The sequence below is a fragment of the Tenrec ecaudatus genome, chromosome 4, assembly GCF_050624435.1.
Source record: "Tenrec ecaudatus isolate mTenEca1 chromosome 4, mTenEca1.hap1, whole genome shotgun sequence".
Classification (NCBI taxonomy): domain Eukaryota; kingdom Metazoa; phylum Chordata; class Mammalia; order Afrosoricida; family Tenrecidae; genus Tenrec; species Tenrec ecaudatus.
The window spans coordinates 57,274,525-57,287,041 of NC_134533.1; the positions used below are offsets into that span (position 1 = coordinate 57,274,525).

General features: G+C 35.6%; 1 protein-coding gene across 6 annotated transcripts in view; it reads left to right on the plus strand.

Annotated features, from left to right (window-relative positions):
* The window catches only part of BTBD10 (BTB domain containing 10), a 75,584-nt gene that overhangs the window by 39,989 nt on the left and 23,078 nt on the right, over window positions 1-12,517 (plus strand). For all 6 annotated transcript variants that reach the window (XM_075546036.1, XM_075546034.1, XM_075546032.1 and 3 more), the window contains 2 exons: window positions 4,480-4,676; window positions 10,363-10,648. In XM_075546036.1, the coding sequence (XP_075402151.1) occupies window positions 4,523-4,676; window positions 10,363-10,648 (440 nt within the window). In that variant the 5' untranslated portion in view covers window positions 4,480-4,522. The remainder of the gene's footprint in view (window positions 1-4,479; window positions 4,677-10,362; window positions 10,649-12,517) is intronic.

Here is a 12,517-nt window from a genome sequence, read left to right on the forward strand (position 1 = left end):
TCAGGTCCTCCTACTTTTTCCCCTTCTAAACTTAATATTTCCTTCCCTCCTCTGTTTCTTATGCTTCATTGACTCCATTTTGACCTGTATTAAGCTACTTGAAGTTTAATGACTGCCTACTTAGGCTAGCTTGAGTTCTTTTTTATATTCTGTTTTCTGTATTACCAATATTATTAATATAACTAATATTTTCTCCTTAATGCCCAGTCTCACATCCACTCAGTATATTTTTCATCTCAGATATTTTCATTTTCACCTGTGGAAGTTTGGGTTACAGCTTGCAAGCTTCTCTCTCTGTAACAACTTTTGAAGTAATGCTGCTACAGTAACTGTTTTAATGACCTTGTCTCTAATCCTAACACTGTTGCTGAGAAACAAAAGATCTTTCTTGCCAGTCACTGTTTCAGCCAAAGACATAGACCAGGTTGATTCAAGAAATCTAAGTGTTTGACCTAAGGAAACAGTGCAGTTTGCTACCTCCAAACTGCTTAGGAGATTCGGTGAAAATTAAGCATGTGATACACTGTAAACTGTGTGACAAAAACCAGGCTTTGCTATAGTCCCAGGAGACAATGAACAGTTTTTACAATGATCAGGATTCCAAACAATGTGAGCTGGCATCACAGGAAAACAACCTACATTTCCCCAGAGGATTATCAGACCCTCAGTTGATTTTTACATTTCTTCTGGGGCTCTCAGACTAGTGGTCATGTGCCGCCGGCCCCCCCCCCCCCCACTCTCCCCAGCTCCATTGCTGCTTGCCTCCTTCTTACTTAAGTTAAAAAAGAATGTCTACTGCAAGGGAGGGGCTGTTACATTTTGGATTTTTAACAAACTAAACCTTAAATTATGTTTGTAGTATTTTAATGAGTAACAGATTTTTTCATTCCATCTACTGACTTTTGTGTTAGTTTGGGGTTGATTTTTATTGATCTTATTACTAATATATTTCTATTCATGTCTGATAATTTTGTTTAACCTTGTGTAGGTTACTGGATAATTTTATATGCTTATTAATCTTGAATTTTGTTTTGAGATTTAGTTCAATTACTTGGAAACAATTTGATCCTGTTGGATGTTTTAAAATTTGAAAAGTGAAGTTAAGACCCTTCTGATTTTCGCCCTAATGACATACGGATTTGAGGTTTTATAGTTTGATTGGTTGGACCAAGCACTAATTCCTGGGACAGTAGAGTGCTGGATGCCATTTTCTCTGTTCCTTGAGTTGCTTTGTTTTTCAGCCTTCTGTAATTGCCTCACATGCGTGTGCTGGTTTATTTGTACTTAGTTCAAAGTTCACAGAGAATTCTCTGTAGATCTGTGTTTTCTTCTGTGCTGCTGTCTCTTCATTGGTACTTTTCCCCCAAACAGTTGTCCCCAACCTCTTAACTCTGTGTCTGTAACTCGGTCTGTGGGATTCTGACTACAGATCTCTTCCTTATGTGTGTTCTGAAGTCTCAGGATAGTAATTTGGGTCATCTTACTTGGTTTTCCATGCTTACGGGATCACTTGGCTTTCTTACCTGATGTGCATGGTGCCTTGCAAACCATTGTTTCTTATATTGCTTGTCAAGTTTTTTCTTCTGGTTGTTTCAAGCAAGAGAGTAATTTAGTCCTTGTTTCTCCCATCTTGGCTGGAAGCAGTTAGTGAAGTTCCATTTCTGTTCCTGTCCTCAATTTGTGTATCTCAAACGAAACGCACCATGAAATAGAGTTGTCCCCATTTAGTTTTCATGTCCTCATTTTCGTTTAGCATATTAATTGCTTTCACCTTAATAGTGCTTTCCCGATATAAAATTATTTAATTAGATAGTGTAGGGTAAAATTAATTTTCCGTAACATCTGATTTTTAATTCTGGCTCAAGGTACATTCCATTTGAGGATTAAAAGCTGGAGGTGTGTTTTGGACTTACTTAAAGCCTGGGAACTTTAGAATGAAGCCAACACCTCACCAGGAAGCTTCGTGCGTCTGATCTTTTACTTGTAGAGCTGTCTTGTCCAAATGCTTTTTCACTTTATCAGTCTGACTGGCTTTTATTTCAAGGAAACATGTAGCTTGCATTTGCCTTATTTATAATTGTGTTTACACTTGATGTTAAAATATCAGTTCATTTCACATTTAGAAAATGTGCTTTCTTATAATTGAAGATGATTCAAATTTGGCAGCTAGAATAATTTAAGAAATTAATTTTTTCTCTATATAATCTTCATTTTGTTTGTATGGAATTTTTTTTTTCAGTTTCAGGAAATGAGTCAGAATGCCCTTGTTCTTACTTTTTAAGATTTTTAACATGAACATGGTAGGGCTCTTTGGTTTGTTCTTTATCATTGTGGAAGAATAAGTCCCTGGGTGACACAAATTAGGTCAGCAGTTAGAACCCATCATTTGTTCCTGTAAATATTTATAGTTTTGGAAACCTTATATTGCTAGGAGTCAGCATAGACTAGCTGTCAGTCGATTTGGATTTGGGGTAGTAATCCTAAATGTTGATAGTTTGAACCCACCTAGTGACACCGTGGAAGAAAGACCTGACAATCTGCTTCCATAAAGATTACAGACCAAATATGCTTTGCAGCAGTTCTCCTTTCTAAAATGAATGTGAATAGACTCTGTGACAATGGGTTTATGTTCCAACGGTACAAACCTATGACTACCTCACTCCCCAGAAAAACAGTAGAAGTAGGATTTTTTTTCTCCCTGTAGTAGGATTATAAGACAAAATGACTGATAAAACTTGATCCAAATTCACTGTCATTGAGTCTATTTTAACCCATAGTGACTTTATATAGTAGTTTCCAGAGTTGTGCATCTTTCAGGAAGCAGACAGCTGCGTCTTTATCCCACGGAGTAGCTTGTGGATTTGAACTGATGACCTTGCTGTTAGCAGCCTAACACCTGACAGCACTACCAAGGCTGATTATAGTTTAGCTTTATTTCCCTAGAATTAGCTTTCAGGGTACAGTGTCACCTCTATCTTTTGTCTTTGAAGTCTGTTTTAATAAAGTAGTGAGTGATTTTCTTATGAAAGATACCACTAAAAAAAACCCCAAAACATTATAGTTAATATGCCAACAAAGGAGATAATTTCTGAAATATCAAAATTAAATTTTAACTAGTGTGATTTTTGAAGAAGTAGAGCCTTATAATGTCATCAACTGGAGCTCTGGAATAACCCAAAACATGTAAGTTCTAGTGGGACTAGTCACAAAATACTGTGTGATCCTGAGCAAGTCATGTAATTTCGAGCTTTAATATTTTCATCAGTCATAACTTATAAATGGACATTTAATGGGTGTTTCTATTGTGCCAGGTTTTATATATAATATATATGTGATCATTTTACTTATTAAGCTCATTTAACTCTCACATTAACCTTAGCAAATAAGAAAACTATTTTTCTCATTTTGCTAAAAGCCTTCATTTTTAAGCCAGGAACCAGCAGAGTGTATGCTAAGATGGTATATTTTCAAATTGCCTTAGCTCTGGCCCTCTCATTTTTGTCAATGTATTTTGGCTATTGAAATTTACATCTATTTGTTAGGAGCCCCTGGTGGCAAAATGGACCTATTCACTGAAAGGTTGGCATCTTCAGAAGGAAGATATGGCAGTCTGCTTCTGTAAAGATTTACAGCCTATGAAACCCAATGGGCAGCAGTTGTTTCTTTTAGAGTCACTAGGAGTCAGAGTCAGCTTTACAGCCGTGAGTTTGGTCTGTGCCAGACTCTGGTGTTTTGGTCTTTGGCAGACTGTTGTGTTGTGACTTGCTAATGTAGAGTGATAAGCTTCCTCTGAGATTCCAAACATTTCTCATCTGTCACTCATTTAATAGTTACATGGTTGAGATTTATTTAGAACTTTTATATTTGGAATAGCTAAAAGTGTTTAAAGTTACAATAAGTTTGTTTTCGCATTACCCGTGGATCATAAGCTCCTTGAGGAAGCTTCTCTTTCCATTGGCATTTAACACAGCATTGTGCTACCTCAGTGCTACCTGTAACTTAATAAATAATTGTATGAATGAATTTCTGAACTTAAAACATTTTAGCTACTTTACCCTAAGATGTTTTAACTTTTAAAAAATTCTTTGACTTTATTTATAGTCACTACTAACATTTACTCTTTCAGGTAAATGCTTTTCAGACCTTAAGAAAAAATTTCCCCCCAATCAAAAAAATATTTAGGAGAGCTGCATGATTTTTATTATAATGGTGACAACTGCTGCTTCTGATGATGCTTAGATGTCATTTAACCTCTCTAGGCATTGGTTTTCTCAGTTGAATTATGTGATTTTTAAAGACATGATATTTCAGAGTGTAAAACTTGCATGTAAACTTGGCTCTAGGATTAGAAAGTAGCATTTGATTTTCGTGCTACAAAATATTAGTGGTTTTATGTTAATCCGTTTTTATTTAAAGGAATTTGTAATCTAACACTTTGCTTTTGTGGTTATTTCCCCCCCCCCCCTTTTAATGTATCAGTACTCCCTCACGTGTTACTAAAGGAGCAGTCAACCACACCAAAATGAGTCTGCATGGTGCTAGTGGAGGACATGAGAGATCAAGAGATAGACGAAGGTCAAGTGACAGATCACGAGATTCATCTCATGAAAGAACAGAGTCTCAGCTCACTCCTTGTATTAGAAATGTTACTTCTCCAACACGACAACACCATATTGGTATGTACACTTGGCTAACTTTCCAAACAGTTCTTAAAAGCATGCATTTACTTTTAAAAAATAGTTTTTACAATGAACCGTATCTGAAACTTCAGACTACAGTTAGTTTCTTTTCACCTTTTATTCCCCCTCTTTTAGGTTCTTGCTGGGAAAAAAAAAAACAGCTTTTTTTTTTTTTGAAACACAATTTAAAGATAACATTTTGAAGAGTCTGAGTCTTAACAAAGTAATTTGAAATAGATTCTCTTATGAGATACAAAGTGATGGTTTATTTTAAAATAATTTGTAGTATTGTAAATTATTGATAGTAATCTCTGACTCAATCATATTGAGAAGGAAATGAAGCTAGAATAATCAGCAGCACAGAGGTATTTTTGATGACACTTCAAACTTAGTAATAAAAATAGAAAATGAAAGGGGAAGTGTAAAGTATTTTACTTTGTTAGCAAGGAGTTAAGGTCTTCTTCCTCCTTCCTACTCATTACTATAAATGAAATTTATTGCCCCAGATGAACATATTGTATGACTAACACACCATTTAAAGCTTGAAACAGATGCCTAAGTAGTATCAGCTTGCTGGATTTTTATTTTCTTTTGAGGAAAGGAGCAAATTAAATGCCTTGACTAGTTAAACTCAAACTCACTGCCATTGAGTACTTTGTGAGGCCATTTCTGATAGTCTGTTGTAAATAAAAATAATTTATATTAGAAGCTAATTATGTAGGGACGCTGTCAATGTCTAAGTCCATCCTTGAAATTAGAATAGTAGTAGCTAAGAATCAGCACGTATAAATAACCGTGGTGGTTTGGTGCAGTTGAGTAGGTGTCGACTCCTGGCAAACCTGTGAAACAATGGAACAACAGCCGGCCCTGTGCCATTCTCATAGTCACGGTCATGTTTGAGCTCAGTGTTGCAGCTGCTGTGACACTCTGTCTCAGAGAGGGCCTTCCTCTTTTTCACGATCCTCTGTGTTCTAAGCATGATGTCCTTCTCCAGAGACTGGTTCTGATAACAAGGCCTAAAGCAAGTGAGATGAAATCTTACTCTCTTTGCTTCTAAGGAACTTTCTGGCTGTTCTTCCAAGACAGGTTTGTCCTTCTGTCTGGCCGTTCATAGTACGCTACCATTTCTCATCAGCACCAGAGTTCAAATGCATGGCTTCTCTGTCTTCTGCACTTGTTGTCCAGCTCTTGTGTGCATATGACACTACTGAAAACATCATGGCTTGGGTCAGGTGCACCTTAATCTTCAAAGTGACGTCTTTGCTTTTTAATACTTTAAAGACATTGTGACATATTTCTCCTATGCATCATTTAATTTTTTAATTCCTGTTTATTGGGCATTAATTATAGATCTGAGTAAAGGGGAAGCTTGGGAGCAACTTCAGTATTTCTTAGTTTATCATGATGTTGCAAGACAAGGCTGCCTCTCAGTTTGCCTCACTGAGGATTAAGGTGCACCTCATCCAAGTCATGGTATTTTCAGTTGCTTCATATGCACATGAAAGCTGGACAGTGAATACAGAAACAGAAGAATCAGTGCATTTGGTTAGCTAAAAGAAAGAGAATCATGTCCCAGGCCCAGGATTTGAGCAGAATTAACCCACTGCTGAGTTATCTTTTTCCCATGTTACATTCTTTTTTTGGTTAGTAGCCCAGTCCTTAACCCATTGCACCCCAGGCTTCCTTAATGAAAGAATAATTAACAGCGGTAAAGGAAAACTCACTCACAATCTCTGATACGTGGATATCACAACTTTGCTGAAAGCAAAAAGGATTTAAAGCACTTATTGGTGAAGATCAAAGACTATAGTCTTCATTATGAATTACACTCAACATAAAGAAAGCAAAAATTCTCACAACTGGGCCACTAAGAAGCAACATGATCGATGGATAGAATTCAAGATGTCATTTTATTTGGATTCACAATTGACGCCCAAAGAAACAGTAGTGAAGAAACCAAATAGCAGACTGTGTTGGATAAATCTGCCACAAAAGATCTCTTGCTCCAGATGAAATGTGACTTTGAAGACTAAGCTGCACCTTACTTGAGCCATGGTATTTTCATTTGCCACATATGCCTCCAAAAGCTGAGCAGTTAATAAGGTAGACTGAAGAAGAATGGATGGATTTGAATTAGGATATTGATAAATAATATTGAATATGCCTTGGACTACCAGAAGAAAGAACAAATCTGTCTTGGAAGAGGTATAGTCAGAATGCTCTTTAGAAACATGAATGAGAAGACATTGTCTCTGATACTTTGGACATGACATATTATCAAGAGGAACCAGACAAACCCTGGATGGAGAAGGACATCATGCATGGTAAAGGTCAGTGAAAAAGAGGAAGAGTCTTGGCAAGATGGATCGATATAGTTGCTGTGACAATGGGCTCAAACAAAAACAATTGTGACCGGCTGGTGTTTTCACTTAACGGAACAGTTGAAGTCACTATGAATTGGAACTGACTCGGCAGCATCTAATAATATCATAAATATTGTATTATCTATTTGTTAGGATTTTTGTTTTCTTTATATCAAGGAATTGTGATCCATATTCAGTGTTGTAGTCTTTCGTCTTTCGCAGTAATTGCTTCAAGTTCTCTTCACTTTAAACAAATAAGGTTTGTCAACTGCATATTGCAGGTTTTACATGGCATCCTCTAATCCTGGTGTAGTCTTCTTATACTGGTATTAGTGAAGCTTAGAAAAATCAACATGCTATATCTGAACAGGATGACTCTATAGCTAAATTGGAACTCTATTTAAAATTAAATTTTAATTTTTACTTTTCTGAAGAAATCCAGTCAGTCTTTTTCTGTATCAAAGTTACTATTGGAATTCTAAAAAGACAAGTATGAGACTTTCTAATTTAGGTGAAGAATTGTTTTGTGTTTGTTAAATTTGTCTCAGCAATCTTCTCTGCCCCTTAGCTAGGTAAATAGTGCTTGACATTCCAGAGAGGGGTTCTCAAACTTTTTAAACAGAGGTTCCAGTTCTCTGTCCCTCAGACCCGTTGGAGGGCCAGACTGTAGTTTAAAAAAACCCAAAAAACTATGAACAAATTTCTATACACACTGCACATATCTTATTTTGAAGTATAAAAAAACAAACAGCAAAAACACCCAACGGGCCAGAGGAATGTTCTTGGAGGAATGTTCTTGGCGAGCCACGGGCTGTAGTTTGAGGATGTCTATTGCAGAGCCTGCAGATTACAGATGATTAACCTTCACATCTTCTCAACCAAGTCAATGAATTTACCACTTCAAAGATTTCTATTGGAATTGACCTGATCTATACTTCTTTAAAGCCCGAATGGTGCAATGGTTTTGCATTGGGCTGCTAACCACAAGGTCAGCAGTTTGAAACTCCTAGGGCAGTGGTTCTCAGCCTTCCTTATGCTGTGACCCTTTAATACAGTTCCTCGTGTTGTGGTGACCCCCCCAACCATAAAATAACTTCATTGTTATTCATAACTGTTATTTTGCTACTGTTATGAATTGGGCAACCCTTGTGAAAAGTTCATTAAACCCCTCAAAGGGGTACGACCCACAGGTTGAGAACTGTTGCCCTAGGGGGTCCTCAGGAGGAAGATGAGGTTTTCTACACCCAGAAAGAGTTAAAGTCTCGGGAAACCCACAGAAACAGTTCTGCTCTGCCCTGTGTGGTGCTGTGATTTAGAACCGACTTGATGACAGAGTAAGACACTCAGTCACGAGACCCCCACCCCAAATGCTTACATAGATCCCCCCTTAGGCAAGTTGTGTCAGGAGATAAAGGAGTAATGTTTTGCTGGGACCCTGGTGATACAGTGGTTACATGTTGGGGGCTTCTAAATACAAGGTCAGTAGTTCTAAACTACTAGCCTCTCCCCAGGAGGAAATATTTAGCTTTCTACTCCTGCAAGGGGTTACAGTTTTTTACTTTGTCCTGTGGGTTCACTATGAGTCAGAATAGACTTGATGGCAGTGAGTTTAGTTTTGATTTTTGAATGTTAAATAGGTTTGCAATTTGACAATTCCATGTAAATTTTCTTCCACAATTAACTTTTTAATATGCAACCAGCTTCCTTTGTTGGCTTTACTACTTAAATAAACATGACTGTTCCTACAATAAAGAACACTTACCGAGTATGTACCATTTCTTAAGGAAGCATGCACTTCATTTTATGAAATATACTTTTTCCTCTAGTAAAACCTGTTATTGTCTCAACAAGGAGTGTTAGTCTAGTGTTTCCACTAAGACATAGTTCAGCCAGGTTCTTGGACCACTTACCACAGTAATTGAATTAGTATAGTGAACGATAGGCCTCGGATACATACCTTTCCTATTTTTAACCAGACAGCATCCTCTTGTTCTCTTTTAATGATTGCTTTTGGGCCTATGTACTGCTTTCCCATGAGCACACCTAAGGTTCTCTGGAATTCCCACTCTTTACATTATCCATGATTTGTTATGATCCACCCAGCCAAATGCCTTTATATAGTAACTAAAACATAGATATCTAATTATGCAGACAAGTGGTCACTGTATATATAAGTAGGACCTTGATATCTGACTAATACTTATAAACCAAAGCCCAACAAAATTATACATAGTACTTGTTGGTAACCTGCAGAGTTAAGTGTCTTTGTGGAGAATAAGAACTTATAGTGAAATAATGCATTACTTTAGCAGATTTGCTTTTGGAGGCTCTAAGCATTGTGCGGAAACCAGTAATAAAAGGGAGGTGTCAGAATTATCTTTAGGGATATAGCAAACTTAATTATATAATCAGTAACGCTGCACTGAGTGTTCTCAGTAGACTGAGTCATGGGAGAAGTTGGCAAAATCTGATGAAACTGATGAGATGGAGGTACCTTTTTTAGGTCACCTTCTAAAGTTAGTAATCTTAAGGAAACTTCCTATCATCAAGTATTAGTTCTTATTTTCTCTCCTTATCTATGGAAAGCCTTTGAATTTTAACAATATTTTCTACCTATTAAAATTATAGACGATAATTTTTGTAATTATATAAAGCTTATAACAGTACTTTCATTAACAAAAGTGAGAATGAGAAGAAAGCTATAAATTTATCAGCTGCATTTGGTGGACATTAAGAGCCATTTGAAAAAAGAAATACCTCTTACTGTTCAAAGTTAACTTTTCCCCTTTCCCTTTTAATCTTCCTTTTGTTATTAAATTACTGATTTTGCAATCCCTGTATTAACACAGTGAGATTCCAAAGTTTATACTGTTGGTTCTCAAAAGAATCTTAATACTTTTAGGGTTTAAAATCGCCCAAGTTGATAGTCTTAATCTTTTATTAACATTCAATTCTTATTTATTTGAATTATGAGAATATTAATTCTTTCTGTATATCTTTTCCTCAGCAGAGCAATAATCGAAAGCTTACTTGAATATGAATCTTTGGGTCAACATTACTCAATAAAAATAATTTTTTAAAAGTTCGCAAAGATTTATTTAGAAACTACTTTAGTGTTTTGAGTTTTATTCCTGTAAAATGAGTGAATATTTATAGTATCCTATAAGGATCCTTGTTATTTGAAGTAAAATATCAGAGTGCCATCATTTAAAACAACTTTTTAAAGTCAACTATTAAAATGTTAAAATATATATATATATATATATTTCAAAAATTTCAAAGAAAAAAATGCATAGTTCTGTTTGCATCTTTCATTTCAGAACGAGAAAAAGATCATAGTTCCTCTCGACCAAGCAGCCCTCGTCCTCAGAAAGCATCCCCAAATGGTTCCAGTAGCAGTGCTGGAAACAGCAGCAGAAACAGTAGTCAGTCAAGTTCAGATGGTAGCTGTAAGACATCTGGGGAGATGGTGTTTGTCTATGAAAATGCAAAAGAAGGCGCTCGGAACATAAGAACATCAGAACGAGTGACACTAATAGTGGATAATACTAGATTTGTTGTAGACCCATCCATTTTTACTGCACAGCCAAATACAATGTTGGGCAGGTTTGTATTGCAATCTGTATTACTAATTATTAAATACTTAATCTCTATTAATTTAATTGCCACTTAAAGGTTTATAGCAAAATCTTAAACTTAAGTTAGTGTTCCCACTTTACAGAAAAAAGAAAGGCGCTTTGGAGGTTAAATTACTTGTAGAAGTTAATAGATCGAATCCTTGACCTTGCTTTTATTTCTAACATTCTTCGCAGTATCACTAGAAATAGTAATAGAAATAATAGAAATCAGTTAATGAAGCCAGGATACTGTAAGATAGCTATAGGTTGAAGCCAGAGATTAAATCTAGTAAGGTGTATTTAGTAGTGATTATATGATTTTCTATGCTTGCGTTCTCAAATATAAAAGACTATTAATATTAACAGTGTTAGAGAAAAAAGTTTTTTGTTGTTATAAGATCAGCATAAATTGTTACTTTGATGGCGATACTTAAAAAGTAAAGGAGGCAAAGTGTCTTCTAATCTGCTGGCTCATGGAATTAGATTAAAGTTTGCAGCAAACCACAGCCTTTGAAGATACTGACAATGTTGACTATTTTTCAGTATTTCAAGACTAGCATCAAATATCTTCTAAGTATAAAAGCAATCGATATTTGCTCACTTTAATATTAAAATAAAATTAAACAAAAGCTTACATGAGGTACAAATGTTTTATTTCTAGATGTGAATAACTTGGTGAATGAGAGAGAAAGAAAATCACAGAGATAAATCTGTCACTGTCTTGGAAGTTAGGATAAATTCTGACACTATGTTCATTTCCTTTAGCTAACTGGTTTTACTTTGACACCAGACTTCATGTCTGTAACACACAAGCTTAAACGCTAGGCTATTTATGTATTTTTAGTAGTGTAGGAGGAAGTCTGGCGATGTAGTGGTTACTTGTTAGACTGCTAACTGAAAGGTAAGCAGTTTGAAACCACCAGTCACTCTGTTACTCCCCTAAAGATTAACAGTCTCGGAAATTCACGCAGGCATTTAGTTCTATCCAGGACTGTCGGGTTGCCAGGAACCATAATCAACTAGATGGCCTGAGTTCTTTGACTTGAGAGGGAAGCCTGTGTGATGAACGTTACTCAGAGGATGACTCGACAGTGTTAATGATACCTTATATTTCCCCTGAACTTTAAAGAAAGATGCCATGAAAGTAGATATTAGGAACTCTGCTGCAGTTAGCCTTTGTTTTCTTTAAAAAGAACAACAATAACAGAAATCTATTCATTGGTATGTAAGAAAGTTTCAAGTATTTGAGAAAATTACATGATTTTCGATATCTGAAAGACTGTCTTTTTAAATAACCAGTGAAGACTCCTTTTCTTGTCAGTGGGTTATTGCTGTATCTTTGGGGATGAAAGTTAATATTCACAGAAACTTTAAAAAGCATTGGCATTCTTTTGGAGATTTTAAAATAAGAGTTTTGTTCTTTATAGTTTCAAGATACAACAAAAGAGAAATGGATTCAAATTGTGCCATTGTTGACTAGAGTACTTAGATCAGTCATATTACTTGGGGGATAAGGTGTTACTGCATTCAAAGATTCAACTTTTTTTTTTATTAAAAGATTCAACTTTTAAAAAATAATCACAACTTTAAATTTTCTTAGACATGCTACATTAAACTTATTGTAAACACATATTTTGCAAATTGCTTCTTTTCAAAGTTAGGAGCCATTAAAATGACTTGAAAAAGCAAATCTATTTCTATTTTTCCCGTATTAAAATTAATATGAAGAAATAAAAGTAATATTAAGAATATTAATTTCCCTATTTACTTTAAACTTTTTTTTCTGCCTTTCACTTTTTTATTCATGTTCTCTACCCAGTACTACTCTCTACAAGCATTCCGTTGCTTGTTTTTCATT